At 45.2% G+C, this 25,013-nt stretch overlaps 1 protein-coding gene across 4 annotated transcripts in view; it reads left to right on the plus strand.

The window, feature by feature from the left end:
* The window catches only part of dip2bb (disco-interacting protein 2 homolog Bb), a 48,181-nt gene extending 26,318 nt beyond the window's left edge, over positions 1-21,863 (plus strand). Inside the window, exons 4-40 of one of the 4 annotated variants that reach the window (XM_034287407.1) lie at positions 66-191; positions 1,150-1,506; positions 1,596-1,748; positions 1,996-2,007; positions 2,437-2,556; positions 3,574-3,771; positions 4,416-4,507; positions 4,594-4,704; positions 4,942-5,065; positions 5,284-5,393; positions 5,479-5,581; positions 9,143-9,207; positions 9,294-9,387; positions 9,489-9,608; positions 9,818-9,932; positions 10,149-10,288; positions 10,523-10,659; positions 11,371-11,451; positions 11,646-11,773; positions 12,449-12,563; positions 13,248-13,449; positions 13,572-13,684; positions 14,021-14,044; positions 14,768-14,848; positions 14,968-15,091; positions 15,181-15,302; positions 15,441-15,552; positions 15,645-15,754; positions 15,933-16,063; positions 16,150-16,318; positions 16,422-16,592; positions 17,026-17,087; positions 17,535-17,592; positions 17,695-17,769; positions 18,407-18,581; positions 18,712-18,835; positions 19,042-21,863. In XM_034287407.1, coding sequence (XP_034143298.1) covers positions 66-191; positions 1,150-1,506; positions 1,596-1,748; positions 1,996-2,007; positions 2,437-2,556; positions 3,574-3,771; positions 4,416-4,507; positions 4,594-4,704; positions 4,942-5,065; positions 5,284-5,393; positions 5,479-5,581; positions 9,143-9,207; positions 9,294-9,387; positions 9,489-9,608; positions 9,818-9,932; positions 10,149-10,288; positions 10,523-10,659; positions 11,371-11,451; positions 11,646-11,773; positions 12,449-12,563; positions 13,248-13,449; positions 13,572-13,684; positions 14,021-14,044; positions 14,768-14,848; positions 14,968-15,091; positions 15,181-15,302; positions 15,441-15,552; positions 15,645-15,754; positions 15,933-16,063; positions 16,150-16,318; positions 16,422-16,592; positions 17,026-17,087; positions 17,535-17,592; positions 17,695-17,769; positions 18,407-18,581; positions 18,712-18,835; positions 19,042-19,294 — 4,607 coding nt within the window. In that variant the 3' untranslated portion in view covers positions 19,295-21,863. The remainder of the gene's footprint in view (positions 1-65; positions 192-1,149; positions 1,507-1,595; positions 1,749-1,995; positions 2,008-2,436; positions 2,557-3,573; positions 3,772-4,415; positions 4,508-4,593; positions 4,705-4,941; positions 5,066-5,283; positions 5,394-5,478; positions 5,582-9,142; positions 9,208-9,293; positions 9,388-9,488; positions 9,609-9,817; positions 9,933-10,148; positions 10,289-10,522; positions 10,660-11,370; positions 11,452-11,645; positions 11,774-12,448; positions 12,564-13,247; positions 13,450-13,571; positions 13,685-14,020; positions 14,045-14,767; positions 14,849-14,967; positions 15,092-15,180; positions 15,303-15,440; positions 15,553-15,644; positions 15,755-15,932; positions 16,064-16,149; positions 16,319-16,421; positions 16,593-17,025; positions 17,088-17,534; positions 17,593-17,694; positions 17,770-18,406; positions 18,582-18,711; positions 18,836-19,041) is intronic. The other 3 variants (XM_010881293.4, XM_034287408.1, XM_010881295.5) reach the window with 3 other exon arrangements.
* The last annotated feature ends 3,150 nt before the right edge of the window (positions 21,864-25,013 follow it).

Raw genomic sequence — 25,013 nt, forward strand, 5'->3', positions numbered from 1 at the left:
GAAATCTTACTCTATATTCCTATTCTCTCTCTCTCTCTCTCTCTCTCTCTCTCTCGTTGCTCCAGATATCCACACAGAGGCTGTGCAGGCTGCATTGGCCAAACACAAGGAAGAGAAGATGGCCCTGCCCATGCCCACCAAACGCCGCTCCACTTACGTCCAGTCACCCATCAACAACTGTACCCCTCCAGGTAGTGACTAACCCCTTCAACAACTGTGCCCCATCAGGTAGTGACTTAACCCTCCAAGTTCTGTGTCCCACCAGGTAGTGACTAACCCCTTCAACAACTGTGCCCCACCAGGTAGTGACTTAACCCTCCAAGTTCTGTGTCCCACCAGGTAGTAACTGACCCCTTCAACAACTGTGCCCCACCAGGTAGTGACTAAACTCTCCAAGATCTGTTCCCCACCAGGTAGTGACTAAACCCTCCAAGATCTGTTCCCCACCAGGTAGTAACTGACCCCTTCAACAACTGTGCCCCACCAGGTAGTGATTAAACCCTCCAAGATCTGTTCCCCACCAGGTAGTGACTAAACCCTCCAAGATCTGTTCCCCACCAGGTAGTGACTAAACCCTTTCAAGATCTGTTCCCCACCAGGTAGTAACTGACCCCTTCAACAACTGTGCCCCACCAGGTAGTGATTAAACCCTCCAAGATCTGTTCCCCACCAGGTAGTGACTAAACCCTCCAAGATCTGTTCCCCACCAGGTAGTGACTAAACCCTTCAACAATTGTGCCCCACCAGGTAGTGACTAAACCCTCCAAGATCTGTTCCCCACCAGGTAGTGACTAAACCCTCCAAGATCTGTTCCCCACCAGGTAGTGACTAAACCCTCCAAGATCTGTTCCCCACCAGGTAGTGACTAAACCCTCCAAGATCTGTTCCCCACCAGGTAGTGACTGACCCCTTCAACAACTGTGCCCCACCAGGTAGTGACTAACCCTTCCAAGATCTGTACCTCACCAGGTAGTGACTAACCCCTTCAGCAACTGTACCCCACAGGTACTGACTAAAGCCCCTTCACATCAGCCTGATTTTATCAGGAACAGCCTAATGACTTTCATTTTGGTGGAGTTTAACCCTAATGCCACGCACTCTCTCTTTCTAATTTCTTCCATTTCTCTAACTTTCCCTTCCCAATCTCAGACTCCTCTTCAGGTTCAGAGGATGAAGGTGCTTTGCGGAGGCAGACATCGGTGGGGGCTGATCTGGGGGCTCCAGCCCCTACCTCTCTGCTGCAGCCCCCCAGTCTGCAGAGCCCCGACTCCTGGATAAACCGCTCAGTCCAAGGATCCTCCACCTCGTCCTCTGCCTCTTCCACCCTGTCCCACGGGGAGGGCAAGCCCCAAGCCCAGTCTCAACCCCCGCAGCCCCAGCCCCAAGCCCAACCCCAGTACAAGCCGCAGTACCAGCCCCAGTACCAGCCCCAGTACCAGCCCCAGTATCAGCCTCTACAGTCACAGCAGACAGTCATAGCTGACATGTTGGCTAACGCACGCATCGGTAAGATCTGTCCTCACAACCTGACATTTTTCAATGCCGTGACTTGGCAGGTTAACTGGACCAATAACATGACTCTGTCTTGTTTCCAGTCCCTTCAGAGAACAGCGGACCCCCTCCAGATGTGACGGCATTGGCCCCCCAAGCCAGGGGCTCCACTCAGGTGGACCGGCCCAACAACCCTCCCGTGGTCCGGGGGATGAGCCGTGGACAGAGCCGCTCCAGCATGATGGAGACAGCCGATGGTAAGAACAGCATCTTCCACGGGTCACTGTGGCTGTGTGTGAGTGTGCGAATAGAGAATACGACCGTTTGAGGGGGCGTCCTTGTCTATTCCTCACACACTTTTGCATCTCCATTAAAAAGAACTATTTTAAAGTAATAGTATTTTTGTATACCATGTGGACTTTCCTTATCATTAATCAAATCATGTTGCTTTGTTTTCTTCTGGTCTTTTTCCACCCTATCACATGTTATTTTGACTGGCTATAGGTAACAGAAGAGGTAAACTGTTTTATGAGAAATACATGAGCTAGTTGTTTTATACCGTGTGTCTGTCTGCCTCTGTGACCTGTTCTTTCCCTGTGTTTGCACTATATGATCAGGGAGTGTAGTATCTCTGTCAACTAGAACCATCCTCTGAAACGGAATGAATCCTCATGTGTTTTCCTATTATGAAACCAATGATTCCTATTCCCTTCCACGTCCCAACTGGTCTAGAGTAGCCCTGTCTGCTTGTTTTCAACTGGTCTAAAATGACTTCAAATAAATACACAAATAAATGTGAATGCTGTGTAAAGACTGTGAGTCAAGAAATAGACTAGTTAAATCCAGACAGTTTAGTGTGTCAGGACTTTCCTTCATGTATCGGGGCAGGTAGAGTCTGTGTGCATGTGTGTGACAGTGTTTGTCGGACCACCCCCCACCCCTCAGGTGTCCCGGTCAACAGCAGGGTGTCCACAAAGATCCAGCAGCTGCTCAACACCTTGAAGAGGCCCAAGAGGCCCCCCCTCAGTGAGTTCTTCATGGATGACCAGGAAGAGATTGTAGAAGGTGAGCAGCCCATTCATTTTTCAAAAAGTTAAACGTTTATTTATCAAATGCACTCGAATAACACGGCGTCATATCTTGGCTATATCTTTGTTCATTTCATGTATTTCCCTCTGTAGTTGTTCTGTTCCAACCCCCTCCATTCTCTCAACGTGTTCTCAGGACACTACGTAGACTGTTTTACGAAAATCCATGGCACCAGATTTCGTTTGATATGTGATGTTACGTTAGGTTACATTACAATGCGCCACCAAAACGTATGATACATTAGGAAATTATTAAAACATAACCTCTTACGAATGCTATTACAACGTATCAAATGTTACGAGTGCTATTAAAACGTTAAATAACATACGAACGCCAGACAAACGTATGATATTTACGAACGCTATGAAAACATATAAATAATGATGAACTTTTAACAAAATGTTTGACCTGTGTTTCGAACGGGCAGTCACCCTACCCATTAAACAACACTGGATATGTAGATTTTGGATGAGTAACAGCAACACCAGTGTCGCTAGAATATGTTATAAAAGCATTTTATCGTTACAGTTCGGTTAACGTTAGGCATCACAGCACTGGGGTTAAAGTTAGGGTTAAGGTTTAGGCTACGGTTAGGAAACAAAAAAGGTTAGGTTAAGGTTTGGTTAGGTTCCACAGCTCTGGGGTTCAGGTTAGGGTTTGGGTTAGGGTTAGGTATCACAGCACTGTGGTTAAGGTTAGGGTTATGGTTTGGGTTAGGATTACAAAGAAAGTCACTTCAAACATATTTATGTTGTGACACCACCACTCGCCTTCACTGGTTACAGATTCCTCACTGGAGCAGTGGGTAGTACACCTGTCTGGGATGCGGAAGGTTGCCTGTTCGAAACATGGTTTTCTGTTTTTTTTCTCAATTCCGACTCTAACGGTATTTTACTGAACATAATATATCTTACGAAATCCCCTGGCTAAAATGTATGTAAAATAGTCTGCACAATCCTTCTGAGACCAGGTTGATTCTCCCTCCTCTTCTAGTGCCACAGGTGGACCCAAACACCCCACGGCCAGAGGGCCGTCAGATAATCCCTGTGAAGGGGGAGCCCCTGGGGGTGGTCAGCAACTGGCCCCCGGCCCTCCAGGCTGCCCTGGCTCGCTGGGGAGCCACACAGGGCAAGAGCCCAGCCCTCACAGCCCTGGACATCACTGGCAAACCCCTCTACACACTAACCTACGGTATGTCAGTATCAAACCCCTCTACACACTAACCTACGATACGTCAGTATCAAACCCTTCTACACACTAACCTACGATATGTCAGTATCAAACCCCTCTACACACTAACCTACGATACGTCAGTATCAAACCCTTCTACACACTAACCAATGGTATGTTGGAATCAAACCCCTCTACGCACTAACCTACGGTACGTCAGTATCAAACCCCTCTATACACTAACCAACAGTACGTCAGTATCAAACCCCTTTATACACTAACCAACAGTACATCAGTATCAAACCCCTCTATACACTAACCAACGGTACATCAGTATTAAACCCTCTACACACTAACCCACGGTACATCAGTATCAAACCCCTCTACACACTAACCCACGGTACATCAGTATCAAACCCCTCTACACACTAACCCACGGTACATCAGTATCAAACCCCTCTACACACTAACCCACGGTACATCAGTATCAAACCCCTCTACACACTCATCTACTGTTCTACAGTACGTCACTGTCTGACTTATTTCTAACCCCACAGGCCTGTCCCCCAATGCTTTAACAGAAAATGCCACTGTTATTAACAATGCCCGCTCTCCTCCCTCCATCTTCCCTTCTTCCCTCCCTCTCTGTTCCCTCCCTCCAACAGGGAAGCTGTGGAGCCGTAGTGTGAAGCTGGCCTACACCCTCCTCAACAAACTGGGCCCCAAGAATGAACAGATCCTGAAGCCTGGAGACAGGGTGAGATTCATACTACCTCTCTCTGTGTCTTAATGGTACATTCCAGTCCACACGTCAATGTCGTTTTTTGGTTTTATGCCTTGTAGGTGGCTTTGGTGTACCCTAACAGTGACCCTGGGATGTTCTGGGTGGCTTTTTATGGCTGCCTGTTGGCTGAGGTCATCCCTGTCCCTATCGAGGTACCACTGTCACGCAAGGTAAGGAACATTTCAGCAGAACTATTCCAAACACACATTGACATGTTTTCATATCTACATAGCATTTGGGTCATTTAGCAGATGATTGTATCTAGAGCAGCTGATAAGCAGGTAGGGTAGATTTATTTTTCACCTTGACAGCTCAGAATTTTAAATCAGATATGTTTCGGTTAAAGCTGTCGCATAACAATATATTTGTTGGGATTGACTTCATGTATGTTTCTGTTCCACCTCCAGGATGCTGGCAGTAGTCAGGTGGGCTTCCTTCTGGGCAGCTGTGGTGTGGGTCTAGCTCTGACCAGTGAGATCTGTCTGAAGGGACTGCCCAAGACACCAACTGGAGAGATACTACAGTTCAAAGGTCAGGATCTTGCTGGCCATAATTCCCAGTGTCATTGGTGACCCAATGACTAATCTACAAATAATGATGAGTTGTTATTTAGGAAGCCAACACAATCTGATTTGTAGTTATTGTGTTGACAAATGCGGTCTGGTCAACCTCATCTCTAGAAATAGTCGCAATGAGTCACTTTTGATGAAGTCTATTGGTTGATATAGAATAATGATTGTCTCTTATAGGCTGGCCTCGGCTAAAGTGGGTAGTGACAGACTCCAAGTACCTCACGAAACCTGGCAAGGACTGGCAGCCCCACATCCCAACAGCAAACACTGAGCCGGCATACATAGAGGTGTGTGTGGATGTGTGTGTGTGTGCAGGTGCAGGCATGTGCATGATTTTCATCCGATCCTAAGCGGTTGTGTTTCCTCTCCTAGTACAAGGCTAGTAAGGAGGGCACAGTGATGGGCGTGGCTGTGGCTAAGGTGGCCATGTTGACCCATTGCCAAGCACTGACCCAGGCCTGCAACTACTGTGAGGGTGAGTAACTCCCACATAAGACGTCTATGGCAACATCATGAGGATGATACACAGGTAACACATGTTTGACGGACACTCAAACGTGTCACCAGACCATATACACCGATCAGCCATAACATTATGACCACTGACAGGTGAAGTGAATAACACTGATACACCGATCAGCCATAACATTATGACCACTGACAGGTGAAGTGAATGACACTGATACACCGATCAGCCATAACATTATGACCACTGACAGGTGAAGTGAATGACACTGATACACCGATCAGCCATAACATTATGACCACTGACAGGTGAAGTGAATGACACTGATACACCGATCAGCCATTACATTATGACCACTGACAGGTGAAGTGAATAACACTGATACACCGATCAGCCATAACATTATGACCACTGACAGGTTTACTGAATGACACTGATACAACGATCAGCCATAACATTATGACCACTGACAGGTTTACTGAATGACACTGATACACCGATCAGCCATAACATTATGACCACTGACAGGTTTACTGAATGACACTGATACACCGATCAGCCATAACATTATGACCACTGACAGGTTTACTGAATGACACTGATACAACGATCAGCCATAACATTATGACCACTGACAGGTTTACTGAATGACACTGATACACCGATCAGCCATAACATTATGACCACTGACAGGTGAAGTGAATGACACTGATACACCGATCAGCCATAACATTATGACCACTGACAGGTGAAGTGAATGACACTGATACACCGATCAGCCATAACATTATGACCACTGACAGGTGAAGTGAATGACACTGATACACCGATCAGCCATTACATTATGACCACTGACAGGTGAAGTGAATGACACTGATACACCGATCAGCCATAACATTATGACCACTGACAGGTGAAGTGAATGACACTGATACACCGATCAGCCATAACATTATGACCACTGACAGGTGAAGTGAATGACACTGATACACCGATCAGCCATTACATTATGACCACTGACAGGTGAAGTGAATGACACTGATACACCGATCAGCCATAACATTATGACCACTGACAGGTGAAGTGAATGACACTGATACACCGATCAGCCGTAACATTATGACCACTGACAGGTGAAGTGAATGACACTGATACACCGATCAGCCATTACATTATGACCACTGACAGGTGAAGTGAATAACACTGATACACCGATCAGCCATTACATTATGACCACTGACAGGTGAAGTGAATGACACTGACACACCGATCAGCCATTACATTATGACCACTGACAGGTGAAGTGAATAACACTGATACACCGATCAGCCATAACATTATGACCACTGACAGGTGAAGTGAATGACACTGATACACCGATCAGCCATTACATTATGACCACTGACAGGTGAAGTGAATAACACTGATACACCGATCAGCCATAACATTATGACCACTGACAGGTGAAGTGAATGACACTGATACACCGATCAGCCATTACATTATGACCACTGACAGGTGAAGTGAATGACACTGATACACCGATCAGCCATAACATTATGACCACTGACAGGTGAAGTGAATGACACTGATACACCGATCAGCCATAACATTATGACCACTGACAGGTGAAGTGAATGACACTGATACACCGATCAGCCATTACATTATGACCACTGACAGGTGAAGTGAATAACACTGATACAACGATCAGCCATAACATTATGACCACTGACAGGTGAAGTGAATGACACTGATACACCGATCAGCCATTACATTATGACCACTGACAGGTGAAGTGAATAACACTGATACACCGATCAGCCATAACATTATGACCACTGACAGGTGAAGTGAATGACACTGATACACCGATCAGCCATAACATTATGACCACTGACAGGTGAAGTGAATGACACTGATACACCGATCAGCCATTACATTATGACCACTGACAGGTGAAGTGAATAACACTGATACACTGGTCAGATAAATTACGCAGCAAGTGAACATTCTGTCCTCAAAGTAGGAAAAATGGGATGTGCTTTGACATGGGTCAAATTGTGATGGCTGGACGGCTGGGTCAGAGCATCTCCAGAACTGCGACCCTTGTGGGGTGTTCCCAGTCTGCACTTGTCAGTACCTATCAAAAGTGGTCTAAGGAAGGAAAGGCGGAGCTATTCCAAACACACATTGACATGTTTACCTTGGGTCCTGCCATTCATGTGGATGTTACTTTGACACGTCTCACCTACCTGAGCATTGTTGCAGACCATGTGCACCCTTTCATGGCAACAGTATTCCCTGATGGCAGTGGCCTCGTTCAGCAGGATAATGTGCCCTTCCGCAAAGCAAAAATGGTTCAGGAATGGTTTGAGGAACATAACAACAAGTTCAAGGTGTTGACTTGGCCTCCAAATTCCCCTGATCTCAATCCAATCGAGCATCTGTGGGATGTGCTGGGCAAACAGGTTCGATCAATGGAGGCCCCACTTCGCAACTTACAGGACTTAAAGGATCAGCTGCTAACGTCTTCGTACCAGATACCACAGCAAACCTTCAGAGGTTTAGTGGAGTCCGTGGCTCAACAGATCAGGGCTGTTTTGGCTGCAAAAGGGAGACCTACACAATATTAGGCAGGTGGTCATAATGTTATGGCTGATTGGTGTATGGTACGATCTGAAATGTTTATAATTAGTATCCTGAAAAAAATAGGGGAGACCTTTTCATTTCTGTCAGGGGGAAGGTTTCAACATTTTATTTAAAATGTATTTTGTATTTGTCATTCCAGTCTTTCATAGAGTTTTACAATGAGTTACTTCTTTATCTTGTTTCATCCTGCCCTTGGCCACTATTTGCCAGGATAGTTAGTAGCATTCAGGTTGGTCCATCCAGTGCTTATTGTTTGAAATACAATGACTTTGATCTCTTTCTGACTTTGCTCTATTAAACCTTTTCCTCTATTGCTCCTAATGTATTTCCTTGTAGAGTCATAAATATGCGAAGGGTGCTTGAAGACCCTTCTGATAAATTCTAATACATTTGCCAAAGTTATAGAAGTAGGCTTACTGCTGCCTTATTAGAAACTTCATAATTCAGAATTCCACATCAGAAGGAGGCCTCACATTTGGCCTTACAGGATACATTTTATATTGCCTTGATGATCATGATCTTTGGGTGAGTCATTCCACCTGGAAAGATTTTTTAAGGATAATACCGTATTTTCCTGCTTATATTGTGGCCTTCATGTATATCCCTACGCAACTACACCTAGCCTGTTGATTGATGAAAACAAGACCCAGTTGTTTTTTATTGGTCCCAGATTCTTTGTTTTTCAGTGTCAAAGCAGCCAGTCATTTCAAATGTTCCCTATAGACCATATAGACAAAAAGGAAAATACCGATTTGTTCAGCTTATACAAGATTCTCTATATTCCATGCAGCTACGCAAATGTGATGGTATGCACGCAATGCTTTATTGTGATTTTCTTTTCATATGTTCAAGTTTTTTACTTTCACCAGGAAACCGTCAATACGAATGATGTACACTCTTATTTGTTTCTGTTCTAAGGTGAGACACTAGTGAACGTTTTGGACTTTAAAAAGGACATGGGCCTGTGGCATGGAGTTCTCACGGTATGTGTCTGTGAACGAGGAAAAGAAAACACATTCCATACTATATGTATTTCTGGTCAGTGACTTGTATTTTGTTGTTCTTTCAGAGTGTGATGAACAGGATCCACACCATCAGTGTTCCCTATGCTGTGATGAAGGCCTGCCCTCTCTCCTGGGTTCAGAGGGTCCACATACACAAAGGTACCTCACCCACCTCCCCCGTGTCTATTCCCTCTTTCCCTGTCGCCACGACAAAACGGCGGTGATGTTCATGTACTAACCAGTCCCTCGTCACCCCGCAGCGCGCGTTGCTTTGGTGAAGTGCCGTGACCTGCATTGGGCCATGATGGCACACAGGGACCAGAGAGACACCAGCCTGGCATCGCTGCGCATGCTCGTCGTAGCAGACGGCGCCAACCCCTGTGAGTGGAAAATGTAGTCCCGGTGTTGAATAATAGCTACGTGTGGATGACACATCTCAGGCAGGCTGGCAGCTGGTCTACTTTGAGGCTGACAGAAAGCAAAACATTTCACACACAACAGGGAAAGTGATAAATTAAGCGTTGACCGGTTCGAAAGGATTCTGTCCAAAAAACCGTTTGGCGTTATGAGATTTGTCTGCCCGCCTCAGGGTCGGTGTCGTCCTGTGATGCCTTCCTCAACATGTTCCAGAGCCATGGCCTGAAGCCAGAGGCCATCTGCCCCTGTGCCACCTCCCCTGAGGCCATGACGGTGGCGATCCGCAGGTAAGATGGGCTGCATGTTTCTACTCAGAGTGGGAAATGGTCTGTTTTTTGTGTATTTGGACTCATGTGTTCTAGTGTGTAAATGTGATCAAATGAAAGTTACGTGCTTTATCTTTAGCGGTTAAAAGGATCTGTAAATACAAGGATGTTCTTTCGGCAGTGTGTATATATTTTGGTGAGAAATCTGTGTCCTGTGCTATGACTCACCGCGTACAGGCCAGGGGTGCCGGGAACGCCTCTCCCAGCCCGGGCCATCCTCTCCATGGGTGGTCTGAGTCACGGGGTCATCAGGGTCAACACAGAGGACAAGAACTCTGCCCTCACTGTGCAGGATGTGGGACACGTTATGCCTGGAGGTGAGGAGCGCTGGGCGGAGAACTTGGGGTCTCACCTGAGATTGAGATCAGCATTGAAAACCATGCGCATGTGTGTCCAGTTACAGTCAGGGCTACAGAGCCTCATCAGAAGGGTGGGATTCCAGTTCCAAATCTCTCTGCATGTCCACTTTTAAATGTGGAAAGAGTTGATGTTTGTATGTGTGTAAATGGTATTTTCAGTATGTGTCCAGCTGACTGTGTCTCTGTCTGCAGCTCTGATGTGTATAGTGAAGCCGGACGGTCCCCCACAGTTGTGTAAGACAGATGAGATTGGGGAGATTGTGGTGAACTCACGCGCTGGGGGCAACATGTACTACGGCCTTCCGGGAGTCACCAAGAACACCTTCGAGGTACTGACCCACACCCCAGTTATGTGTTACAGTGGGAGGGACCTGGTCAGGACCTGGTCAGGATCTGGTCAGGATTTGGTCAGACGCCGCGAAACTCTGAGCACGCAGCGTGTTTTCCTTCATTACCCTATTTCAATCACAGTGTTGTGCTATGAAATAGGTAGTTACAGCAGTGTGTTAACACAGCCATTTAAAATGGGCCTGGTGGTTCTGAAGATTGGGTCATGCATCCGCCAGAACATGCCTTTCAAATCACGCTCCTTTCGTGCCGCATACTAGTCACTCAGCAGGAGGGCTGTGCTCCATCAGCTGTCCACCTCTGTCGGCTTGCATGTATTCTCCCCGCCACAGGAAATCCCTCCCCCTGTCCACCCTCCCTTAGCTTGGGCAATGCAAACCCAATTGTACACTCAGTATTGGAGCTTTACAACTTGTGTTCTATTAAACCGTACAGCATTTTTCAAGTAGAGCGGACGCTCCCTTTACATATTTTGCCATACATATTTCTATTGTTTTTCAAAGCCTTCTGTTGGAATAACTGGGAGACAAGTCAGGAGGAGAACTAGTGGTGAATGGTAGAGACCGAGAAACCAGGTCTACTCCTGACCGACATGTAGGTGCATGGAGCCAGGAGTGATATCACTGAACCGTGGCTCCACACTAAACAGTACAGCTACATTAAATGTTCTCTCTCTGCCTGCCTGTCTATAGGTGATACCTGTCAATGCTCTAGGTGCGCCAATTGGAGAGATCCCCTTTGTAAGATCTGGACTCCTAGGGTTTGTGGGACCCGTAAGTAGACAATTGCCTGGTGTGGGTGTGTGTGTGTGTGGGTGGGCGTGTTTGTGTGAATGTGGGCGAGCATGGGGGTGTGGGCGTGTGTGTGTGCATGGGAGTGTGTGTGTGAACGTGGGTGAGCATGTGTGTGCTTTTATGTGTGTGCATGTCGGTGTAGGGTTCTGACTGCTGTGTCGTGCCCTTTCCAGGGCAGCCTGATATTTGTGGTGGGGAAGAATGAAGGGCTGCTGATGGTGAGTGGGAGGAGACACAATGCTGATGACCTGGTGGCCACTGCCCTGGCCGTGGAGCCTGTGAAGACTGTGTACCGTGGGAGGTCAGTACGGACTGTGGTTATGTCTGTGCATTCATACCAACTGTAGGTGACACCTGGGACGGTAGTCAGGGCGGCAGTCACAGAGACACACATTTGTGTTGCGTTACGGGCTGACAGATATTGATTGAATTGCTATTTTTGTCAACCGTCTCCACAAAATGTTGGTGGAGGAACGAAATTCACATGCACATTATTTGATTAGATAAGTATATTTTCCAAGAATGAATTCATGTGAGAAACATCTTTGGTGTTTGCTAAGAAGTTGGGCAAGTCCCTAAAAGTTTGGCGGACATGGACTGGACACTATTTCCATGCTGTCGGGGGCTCTGTCGAGGTGTTGGGGATTATGGGTAGACAGCAGTTTTCAGGACTTGCTATGTTTTTAACTAATGAAAATCCTAAACGTTTACTTCATAATCAGAAGATTGGTTTCTCAATCTGTAAAATATTTACTCTTAGAGTGGAATTCCCCATGAAACCCAGACAACAGCAGATGGGGTCTTGTGAGGAATCACTCTAGGATGTGTTTGTGTGTCTGTGTATGACTATAGTTATTAGTTGCTGCTTTTTCTGCTGTATGTGGGGACATAGAGAGAGGTACATATCTACAGCATGTGTTTGACTAATGATCCTTGCAGAGAGGACATTCTAATTGTGTGTGTGTGTGTGTGTTAGGATTACAGTGTTCTCTGTCACAGTGTTCTATGATGAGAGGATAGTGATTGTGGCAGAGCAGAGGCCAGATGCCAGTGAGGAGGACAGCTTCCAGTGGATGAGCAGAGTATTGCAGGTAGCTACATATACCTTTTCTTTCATGGGACAATCCAAAACCAACAATAATAACAATTTTTAAAAAATATGCTAAATCCCAAATCAACCTCACCTTCCTCCACTCAACCCTCGGCCCTCAATTTGCCTGTCCCTGTTGTCTCTGCCATTTGCACAAGTGTCCCAAAGCTGAAGGATTGAACATGATCTAGGGTGACTAATTAGATGCGCCAGTGGCCCCTTCAAGTGAATGTGCAGTGTTGCAGCCTCATCAAGCAAAGTGGAATCCCATCAGGCACAATGTTATTTTTGAGCTGGTGCAATTTCACACTAAATAATGGATATGCATGTCTAATTACAAGTCCCGTGGATTTGTTTATGTCTGATTTGAAGACTTGACACATTAAAACAAAATAGCTCCTAAATGAATTTAAATTGATAAACAATTTGTGCCCATTTTATTCATAAAAGATAGACCTTTGTATCATTCAAGTCGCAAGTGTGTCCTGAAGTTTATTAAAACCCATTGCCCCTATGTAGAAGTCATCCACTGAGTTTCATCCACACCAAGTGACCATGGAAGACGTAGTGGTGTGTAGGGGATAGGGCTGGGATTTGGATCCACAGTGCTGTTGGGTTTCACTGGACTTTAAAGACTTGACCAGAGAGGTTGTGCAACTGGGGGATGTTTGTGTCCTTTGTCCAGGCCATTGACAGTATTCACCAGGTGGGTCTGTACTGCCTGGCCCTGGTGCCTGCCAACACCTTACCCAAGACCCCCCTGGGAGGCATCCACATCTCAGAGACCAAGCAGCACTTCCTGGATGGCAACCTGCATCCCTGCAACATCCTCATGTGTCCCCACACCTGTGTGACCAACCTCCCCAAACCACGGCAGAAACAGCCAGGTACCGTAGGCTGTCAACTTATTGACTTAACACACGTCTTTGCAACTTCGTTTTACACACATCTTTGCAACGTAATGACTCAACATGAGCTGCAGACTGTTCATCTACATCTTTGTCTTTAGTGGGCGTGGGACCGGCCTCCATCATGGTGGGGAACCTGGTAGCGGGGAAGAGGATAGCCCAGGCAGCAGGCAGGGATCTAGGCATGATTGAGGACCAGGACCTGGTCAGGAAGGTAGGTCTACCCCAGGATTCTGCTCTCATCACACCACATAGAAAGGACCCAGCTAGCACATGCACAGTGGCCCATCAATTAACATTTCCGTGATTGGCTGGCTAGAAAGCTGATGACTGTGATCCCCTGGATGTTAAGTTGCTGTCTCCACACCAGAATATTGGTTGACCACACCTGCCTGGCATGGGTTAGCCTGCAGTAGCTTAATACCTCTGTCACCTGTAATCCAGGAAGTGTTTGCTAGCTGGGCTGGACAAATTAGCCAGTAAACCATGTTAGCAACATGACGGATTCTGTCTTCTGTCCCAATGCGCCCGTCTCCCCGGATGGACTCAGCTCTGTATGTGGCCCACTATGATGGTAAGAGTCCCACATGTACAACCGAATGGAGTCGTCATGCAGATCATCCTATGGCTGCATTGCTAAGTTGTGGCGAGATGTGAGATGCATGGTGGCGGAGCCGAGGCTCGGAGTCTAAACGTGACATCGTGTTCAGTGCTTGTTGTTGTTCTCTGCTTAGCAGGACACTTACGGGGACAATCTGAAGTGGTGTCTCATAATGACACCTGCTAATCCTATGCTTTCCATCGGAATGTTGAAAATGCTACACCTGTCTCAGGCCGTGTTGGTCTTCAGCGTTGTGTAGACTCCCTGGCGAGCTATTTCATCTTTCCAAAATCCCAAACATTCACATCTCTTTTAATAGAGCTTTGCTGGCCTTTCCCAATCAATCTCTCCCCGTAATTGCTGTTAGCTTAATTCCGTTTTTCATTATTTTGAGTAGTTTGGTTAATGCTGCCTTGTGTAAATTGTGTACTTGCTTGCTGATTTGCCAATTGGAGTGACAGTTGCCTTCCTCCTGGTAGAAGAGCTGCATACTAAGGTCATTGTAGCTCCAGGGTTATTTCCTGCAGCGCAACTATATTCAACCTCTTTGGTTCTGGCAAGTTCCTCCAATCAGCAAAATAGTTGTTGTGTTTGTGGTTATTGCATTTCCTTGTACATATTTTGTTTAAACCCACGTCGATATTAGAAATGTCTATGGCTATAAAATGACACCTGCCCCTCTGTCCCTCCCCTCAGCACCAGTTCCTGTCCGAGGCTCTGCAGTGGAGGGCCCAGACGGACCCAGACCACTGCCTCTATGTGCTGCTTAACGCAAAGGTAGCTCACTTCACTTACATTAGCTCACACACCTACGGTGAACACAGAAACCCACGTGGCGTCGGGTCCAGTCAGAAGTGAAGCCCTCACCCAGGCCGTGGTCTTCTGCTGTGATTCAGGGGGTGGCCGTGTGCACGGCCACGTGCGTGCAGCTGCATAAGCGGGCGGAGAAGATAGCGGCGGCGCTCACCGAGAAAGGCAGCATCAACACCGGAGACAACGTGGTGCTGCTCTACCCGCCCGGTGAGTCCGGTCTGCCTGTGGGTGGAAGGTGGAGCGGTCCCGCCACCGTCCTGGATGACCTGGAGTTGTGTTTGTCTCCCGTTCCGCAGGCATCGATCTGATAGCGTCCTTCTACGGCTGTCTGTACGCTGGCTGCGTTCCCGTCACTGTCAGGCCTCCTCACCCGCAGAACCTGGCAGCCACGCTGCCCACTGTCCGCATGATCATTGACGTGAGTGTGCGCGTGGGGTTGGATGCTGTTTTCTGGCAGGTTCTTTTTTTTTTTTTGGGGGGGGGGGGGGGGGGGGGGGGGGGGGGGGGGTGGGGGTTCTAGGATGTAACCGGTTGTTTGCGTTGCCCGTGTCCCCAGGTCAGTAAAGCTGCGTGTATCCTCACCACCCAGAACCTCATGAGGATCCTGCGCTCCAAAGAAGCCGCCGCCACTGTGAACATTAAAACATGGCCGACAATCGTAGACACAGGTCCTCCCTCACACCGACCCAGCCGTTACCCGACAACAGAACTCCCCGCATGACAAAACTCAGCCCTGTTTGTGCCTGTTCTCCTCCTCCAGATGACCTCCCTCGCCGCAGGCCCCCCACCATCTACAAGCCCCCCACGGCGGAGATGATCGCCTACCTGGACTTTAGTGTGTCCACGACGGGCATGCTGACTGGGGTCAAGGTGAGCCCTCCGGCACCTTCTATTGGTTATGTCATTGTTTGAAATGTTTCAAAAAAAAAAGAGTAAAATCCTACAAAGGGATGTGCTTACGTACATCTTCACATAAGTGAAAAGCGACCATCCATCCCGCTGCTGTCTTGATGTGTGTGTGACTCTGCTGTGTGTCTTTGTTCGTCAGATCTCCCACGCGGCGGTCAGTGCTCTGTGTCGCTCCATCAAGCTGCAGTGTGAGCTCTACTCCTCACGCCAAATCGCCATCTGCCTGGACCCGTACTGTGGCCTGGGCTTCGTACTGTGGTGCCTCGCAAGGTGACACACACACACACAGTGTCTCACCATCTGTCGATCTCTGACGTACACACATACTAAAGTTGTCGTGCTCCTTGCGTGTGTAGTGTGTACTCAGGCCACCAGTCCATCCTGATACCTCCTCTGGAGCTGGAGAGCTGTCTGCCTCTGTGGCTGAGCACCCTGAGCCAGTACCGCATCCGAGACACCTTCTGCTCCTACTCTGTCATGGAGCTCTGCACCAAGGGAATAGGCACGCAGACAGAAATACTCAAAGTGAGTACAACGCGCAAAGCCATGCTCACGCACCAGTACACGCCCACCAGCGCACGCTAACACCTCAGCCCCCCCCCCCCCCCCGTCTCCCGTCTCCCTCCAGTCACGGGGACTGAACCTGTCGTGTGTGCGGAGCTGCGTGGTGATAGCGGAGGAGCGTCCTCGTCTGGCCCTCACCATGTCCTTCTCCAAGCTGTTTAAGGACCTGGGTCTGTCCCCCCGCGCTGTCAGCACGGCCTTCGGATCCAGGGTCAACCTGGCCATCTGCTTGCAGGTATTCAACCCGTTAGAATGGGAACTCATCAAGCCCGGGCAGGTTCTCAACCAGTTCCATGAGGTGGTTATCGCAAAATATGGAGTTTCGTGCGATGGAAGCATTAGACATTGTTATTAACATCGAAGGGTGTAGGAATATTAGTCAGAATCATGTTCATGTTCATTCCGTGACAATGTATGGACTAATTACTGTAATTTGCTTTGGATAAGAGCTTCCGCCAAATGATTTGAAGGTTATTAAATGTAACAAGGAAAACATTCATGTATTAATGGCCATGGCAAATGTCTCTTCGATTTGTGGCTGAACCCTACTGGGGTTTTTAGCGCCGTGTTATCCAGGCCTTTGAGGGTTGTCTACCTTTAGTCCACGTCCATTAGTACAGCCGGACCTCCCTGTATGTCTCCTAATGGATTATCTGTTTGTTTTTTAGGGAACCACTGGACCAGATCCCTCCACTGTGTATGTGGACATGAAGTCCCTCCGCCATGACAGGTGACAACTCAGTGGTGTGGTTTTATACACGCGTTGCTTGATAACCTCGCAAGAAGGATGTGCACAAGTTGATGGGTTAGACGGTTGGTGTTTTGGTTCTGAACAGTCAGACAGCCAATGTGACAGTGTAAACTCTGTATGGGGAGTTGGAGGTGGACCATGACAACTTGTTTTTAATACTGGTTTTTGTTTTAACGTTGTTTGATTTACACTAACATGGCTAGAATGCGCTTGCTTGCTAGCTGACCATAAGCGGTAAAAAGGATTTTAGAGTGCTCATTTTGCAAATATATTTACGTTTTTTTAATAAACATTTGAAGATGCAATATACTGTAAATGTCAACAATCCCTAAGTTGTGTAAATATTTGTGAGTGCCAGGTGATGCTAACTATGCATTTAACAGTATTGAGTTCGCCATCACACTGTGCTTGTATGTTCTCTTTAAGAGTGAGGTTGGTGGAGAGAGGAGCACCTCAGAGCCTCCCTCTGATGGAGTCTGGCAAAGTACGTTTCCCCTGGTGGATCCATACACCTTAAATTGTATTCAAATACAAGATGTGTTGTTGTGGGGTGCTGTTACCACATCTCTCTATTCGTTCTGTGTAGATCTTACCAGGAGTCAGAGTAATCATTGTAAACCCAGAGACCAGAGGACCTCTAGGAGATTCCCATCTAGGAGAGGTGAGTGGACAGGACAGAGTGCTTGAATATAACCCAAACATGGTTCACATGAAACCGACAAGTTTAAACTTGAACAAAAACAAAACAAAGTATGTAGAAAGGATTTTGTTAAACTGGCTAACATTTATAATCAGGAATATAAGCTATATGGAATTATTGACAATGTAAATTGTGTCTGGTCAATATGGGGCTGCTAAACCTTACGGTCTTTACAGAACCAAAGGTAACAGTGTTTGTATCAATAGCTTAAACTTCATGTTGGAATTTTGTTCCCATCCTGTATAATTGTTTGCCACATTTTTGTCAGCCTTGAAAATAGAGTGAAGAGGAATTTTCCCCTCCACGTTAAGAATACCAGGTTACGACTAAAACAACCCATCTCCAGAAACCAAGCCAGTTGAGAATCCCTGGCGTAGAGAAATGATGGGTGCAAGGGATGCACGAGTCACAAAGAGTGGCAGAATGGACATATCTCCTTCTCCCTCCATTGTCAATGACTCACACTCCCTTAAACATGTTGTGACAGTTGGCCTGGATGTCCCAGTCTATTAAGTAATTACATGGCTAAATGCTTGGTGACTGAGTAGATCAACTCTTGTTGCCCCTTATAAGTGTGCCCCTGCTGTCTGTCTCCCAGATCTGGATCAACAGCCCTCACAGTGCCAGTGGCTACTATACCATCTATGGAGAGGAGAGCCTGCAGGCTGACCACTTCAACACCAAGCTCAGCTTCGGAGACCCCACCACCCTGTGGGCCAGGACTGGCTATCTGGGCTTTGTCAAGAGGACAGAGCTATTGGATGCCGCTGGAGGTGAGGTGGCAGGCCTGGTCAGGAGCTAACATGAAAAGAAAGCTAAAGAAGGGATCTGATGGGAGATGGACTATCCATGTAAACAGCATTTGCATCTCATTGGTCCGACTCTCTTCTCCTCTTGGGTTAGATCGTCATGACGCCCTGTTTGTGGTGGGTTCCCTGGATGAGACCCTGGAGCTGAGGGGTCTGCGGTACCACCCCATCGACATCGAGACCTCTGTGTCCCGGGCACATCGCAGCATTGCAGAGAGGTCAGAATGCCCTGGGGTCTTGGGAAATCTGCTAAGTCCCTTAGTGTTCTTTATTGTGGACTCTGTGTGTCTATTGGAGATCTGGTCTGTGTTAGGAGTTTCTAAGTATTGGTATGTTTGTGCACACGTTCACATCCGCAGCATGTATTTGTGTTGACGTTAGATTGAAACCACAAAGTCCTTATAGCCCTCCCTGTGTCCCACAGCGCTGTGTTCACGTGGACCAACCTACTGGTGGTGGTGGCTGAGCTCTGTGGCTCAGAGCAGGATGCCCTGGACCTGGTGCCCCTGGTGACCAACGTGGTACTGGAGGAGCACCACCTCATTGTGGGTGTGGTGGTCATTGTTGACCCGGGGGTCATACCCATCAACTCTAGGGGGGAGAAACAACGCATGCACCTCCGGGACTCCTTCCTGGCTGACCAGCTAGACCCAATCTATGTGGCCTACAATATGTAAAGTTCCTGTGGAATGGGCTAGTCATCTTATAGTGGAAGAGATTTGGGCTGTTGGAGTTTGGAAAAACCATCTACACAAACAACAATGCATGGTACCACAATGGACAACAGGGGAGGATTGGCTGGCTGCACTGTACTGTTATGTAACTGATCGTCTGGGGCAACCACTGCCCATTTTGGGGGTGGGGTGTTGTTCAGATCTTAGGTTTATTGTTTTTCAGTTCTGTTCAGTTACTTGAGTGGCTCTGTCATGTTTTGAGACGTACACTGTGTTGTAAAATATGTATTCATCTCCTGGACAGAGTCACAGAGTCTACATACCTAACGCAGCTTTTCAACTGGAACAGCTAGGGAACTCTACTCTCATCACACTCCCTACAATCCTAGTGCCCAATTACACAACACCTCAAAAGCCTGACTGGCCCTCTATTTGCACAGAGTGCCAGAGAATATTAAGGTGCTGAAGTCAATGTTAACTCTCCCCACTACTCCAGGATCCAATCACCTGGGGACGTTGTCAAGGGCCAAGACTTCCTTTCTCTGCTGGCATTTTTCATGGGGTTAATATACAAAATACATCCATTATTACTGGCTTTTCTCCCAAAACTCTCCAGGTCTTACCCAGTACCAGTGTTGTTTTTGTCTCCTTTGACCAATTCTGAAACGCCACATTTTCGCTGTATGTACTCAAAACTTGTACACATTCGCACAAACTCCCCCTATGCTTGCTTCGCCCTGTAGCGACATCCTATTTGTGCACTTTGAGGCAAGGGGTTATTAAGGATATGGGAAAGCATGTTAGATCACAGAGCAATCAGTAGTCATAGAAGACATTACACCAGTCGGTTGTCATGTACTGGCCTTACATCACATATTTATTGCTTGAAGTTGTATGAGGCAAAATATGAAATGAAACACATTCTCATCTTTCTTGAAATAGTTTTACTTCTTGCCTTATTACAAATTGCCCATTATATATTCCTACATTTAGTTTTTCTCCTTGACTGTTTGTTCATTTTCTAAGTGTGTTTTTAGAGTGGGAATCCTGTTTGGTGTAGAAGCTAGAGGCCCTACTGTACAGTACGTATCAAGGCATCTGTATTTTAGATATACTGTAATGTATAGATATTATTTTAAAATAATATGTATAAATGTAAAAAAAAAAAAAATCTACTAATGGTTTTCTGGATTACTAACCTGGTAGAGAGCAGATGATTGAAAAATAATATTGTATATAAGAATTTAAAGATTCTGTAGGAAAAGTCTTTCTAAAGACTAGAAAGACTTTGATCTAGCACTTTCTCCAAAAAGTATCTATTTTTTTCATAATTCAATTATGCACATTCCTCATGTTCAAGGAGCATATTAATTACGAGGAATAATTTTTGACTAATGAGAATTTGCTGGGGATTAACAGTAAGGAAACAGCTAATAATACCAGGGGTTTTCTCTGTCAGGTCACATCCGGCTTAAAGAACTATGAAGAACAATGCCACCATAAAAAATGTTGTCAGGGATTTTACAGTCCGGGAAAGGGTAGGGGTCTATCCCATTTCAATTCCAGTAAATTCTGATTAAACAGCAAAACCATTAAATTACAAGTAAAAAATTTCCCAAATGAAAAGCATTGAAGGGAATAGGAATTGAAAGGAAAATGTACTTCTGAAATTCACTGGATTTAACCCCTAGTCAGGGATTAGTCCTGACCCCAAACAGAGATTGGTTGGATGTTCTTAGTTTTGATACTCAGATCTTAGGGAGAATTATGAAACCAATATTATGACTGTTGTTTTATGACATATATAGCTCTTATTTCCTATGAATCACTGATCAATGTGATTAGATGCAGGAAACTTTTCACTAACTCCAAAGCTAAGTGATGTCAGCAAGAAAAAAGGGCAATGCAACATTGCGCATACAAAAAGGACTTTCAGGGCCCCAAAAAGCAAAATAGCCATATGTACTATTTAATGTAACATAAAATTCACCACGTTATCAAAGTGGTTATGTTTGAAAATGGAATAACACTACTTTAAATCACTGGAACCTGCTTTTTCCATGTAAACTTCAGTTGCACACCTGAGCCAATCATTTTGTTTCAATCAACGGGGGTGTATTTTATCCAAAAGAACAGTTAGGCACAGTCCTGTGGATGAAACAGGAGGACAACATCCACCAGTTCATGTCTACATCTACAGTTATGGTGTTCCTGTCCTCCCCACACAATGTTTTAGCACACTGAAAATGTTTTTCACCCATTGTTACTATATTGTATGCTCCTTCCTGTCTGTGAAATTATATTGCCACTTAAAAAAATGTTTTGACTCCTCTGGAAGTCCATGATATAGTATGTATTATTATTTTTGAACATGTAAATAGTTGGTTTTGTTGTTTTCGGTCTCCATCTTACAGTAGGTATGAATGTTGTAACAGTCATATTCAACACTACAGATAAAAAGTTTGAAAGGATGAATTTTATTTTGTAATAAGATATAAACAGTAACTACAGTGGGAAGAACAAGTATTTAATAACTTGCAAAATCAGCAGGTTTTCCCACTTACAAAACATGTAGGAGTCAAATTATCTTAGGTACTCTTCAACTGTGAGTGACGGAATCTAAAACAAAAATCCAGAAAATCACATTGTATGATTTTTAAGTAATTAATTTGCATTTTATTGCATGACATAAGTATTTGATACATCAGAAAAGCAGAACTTAATATTTGGGACAGAAACCTTTGTTTGCAATTACAGAGATTGTACGTTTCCTGTAGTTCTTGGCCAGGTTTGCACACAATGCAGCAGGGATTTTGGCCCACTCCTCCATACAGACCTTCTCCAGATCCTTCAGGTTTCGGGGCTGTCGCTGGGCAATACAGACTTTCAGCTCCCTCCAAAGATTTTCTATTGGGTTGAGGTCTGGAGACTGGCTAGGCCACTCCAGGACCTTGAGATGCTTCTTACGGAGCCACTCCTTAGTTGCCCTGGCTGTGTGTTTCGGGTCGTTGTCATGCTGGAAGACCCAGCCACGACCCATCTTCAATGCTCTTACTGAGGGAAGGAGGTTGTTGGCCAAGATCTCACAATACATGGCCCCATCCATCCTCCCCTCAATACGGTGCAGTCGTCCTGTCCCCTTTGCAGAAAAGAATCCCCAAAGAATGATGTTTCCTTCTCCATGCTTCACAGTTGGGATGGTGTTCTTGGGGTTGTGCTCATCCTTCTTCTTCCTCCAAACACGGCGAGTGGAGTTTAGACCAAAAAGCTCTATTTTTGTCTCATCAGACCACATGACCTTCTCCCATTCCTCCTCTGGATCATCCAGATGGTCATTGGCAAACTTCAGACGGGCCTGGACATGCGCTGGCATGATCAAGGGGACCTTGCCTGCGCTGCAAGATTTTAATCCATGACGGCGTAGTGTGTTACTAATGGTTTTCTTTGAGACTGTGGTCCCAGCTCTCTTCAGGTCATTGACCAGGTCCTGCCGTGTAGTTCTGGGCTGATCCCTCACCTTCCTCATGATCATTGATGCCCCACAAGGTGAGATCTTGCATGGAGCCCCAGACCAAAGGAGATTGACCGTATTCTTGAACTTCTTCCATTTTCTAATAATTGCGCCAACAGTTGTTGCCTTCTCACCAAGCTGCTTGCCTATTGTCCTGTAGCCCATTCCAGCCTTTTATACAGGTAACGAGTTCAAACAGGTGCAGTTAATTCAGGTAATGAGTGGAGAACAGGAGGGCTTCTTAAAGAAAACTAACAGGTCTGTGAGAGCCGGAATTCTTACTGGTTGGTAGGTGATCAAATACTTATGTCATGCAATAAAATGTAAATGAATTATAAAATTTTTTATTAAATGTGATTTTCTGGATTTTTGTTTCAGATCCCATTTCTCACAGTTGAAGTGTACCAATTATAAAAATTACAGACCTCTACATGCTTTGTAAGTAGGAAAACCTGCAAAATCGGCAGTGTATCAAATACTGTATATGTGAAGGTTGAACTAAGTAAGAAGCTTCGGCAGCACTACTCTGGGCTAGAGATGTTTGTAAGTTAATTTCCCCCCTTATGCTGTTCAATTACAATGTGTATAAAAATGAGATGGTTGCCATTTTATTTGAACCTATCCATTCAGAAAAACTAAAATAGTGACAATCTATAGCGTCATATCCTACCTTAGAATTTATGTTCCAAATTCACCATGGATTGAGTATGCATGACTCAGATACCAAGCACCAATGGGAGAGATGTTTGTTTTTTCTGGAGATAATATATACTGTACATTGGCTTCTCTGACAACAGGGAAGGACAAGGTGGGTCACGATGCAGTCTATGAATAATATTCCCCATGTTGTGGGTGTTTGTCCCAGGATTTGTGTGTCATTACTGCTATGATGACACACATTTAGAGTAAAAGAGGGCTTTCCATCTATGACAGGGAGGTTAAAAAGGGCTTCCTCTTCTCTCTGTTTATACACTCCAAATGAATTTTTGACACTATGCAATCAATTGCTGTGCAGGTTGATTCCACTTCTTACACAGGCCAGGGAAAATTCATGCTGCCCATACATTTTGTAATAAATATATACACAGAAAGAGTACTATAAATTGACTAGAAATAATAAACGTACATACAGTGGATATAAAAAGTCTACACACCCCTGTGAAAGTTTTTGTGATGTAAAAGAACGAGACAAATCATGTAAGAACTTTTTCCACTTTTAATGCGACCTATAATGTGAACAGTTCAATTGAAAAACAAACTGAAATCTTTGAGGTGGAAAAATGAAAAATAAAACCTTACAATAACCTGGTTTTAACAGGGGTGTGTAGACTTGATATATCCACAGTATAGCACTGCACGCATCTCTTTGAGTTGTTCAATCAATATTTTGTGTATGCACTATTGGTATGTTGTGTATATACAGTATATTATTTAGATAATGATAATAGTAATAATAATAATAATTAAAAACAGGTTTATGATGGGGATCTAGTTGTGATTCTGCTGTGGTCTGCAGTAATTTAGCCCATATGATATATTTTAGAAAGAAAGACTTGATGATATTATATTCCCTTTTTCCTATTATTTTTACTTATTTCATTTTGTAAATTGGTCATAATTGCTGTTTTATACTTAAATTGCAAATATGAATTAAAGACTGATTTTGCAGCAAATAATTGATTTTCTTTATTTTCAAGTGATGTTGTTAGTATTTAAGGAAATATATAGGTGTAAAGAAGGAAAAATAATGAAATATCTGAAATTGCTAAGTATTACGCTAACCTTTTCATAACCTAAGGTTTATGAAATGTTGTTAGAGGACACTAGTGTATTTTAATGTCAGGTGATACAATTCCATTGTTTAGGGAGTAACATATTAATGTCCTTAGTTACATTTTTTGTTTGTATTTTTCCAGTGAAACTGAGTCAGGTTGAAATGCTTTTTGCATTTTTTCCACTAAGTACTTGAATTAATTGCCTTGAAGTTCCTGAATATGGAGCTAAGAAAATCAAGTACTGGAATACCTTGAAAATTTGACATTTCCTCTATTTGGTTTTGAAATGTCCTTGAAACTATTGCATCCGATTTGTCAGCTCTCCAGTGTTTATAAAGCTTCTTCACATCAGCAGTTGGCACAAAGTGCATATACAAAATGACTTACAATTAATGGAATTTTTAGCTGATAAACATTTAATAGAATAAAAGTATAT

The sequence above is a fragment of the Esox lucius genome, chromosome 17, assembly GCF_011004845.1.
Source record: "Esox lucius isolate fEsoLuc1 chromosome 17, fEsoLuc1.pri, whole genome shotgun sequence".
Classification (NCBI taxonomy): Eukaryota; Metazoa; Chordata; class Actinopteri; order Esociformes; family Esocidae; genus Esox; species Esox lucius.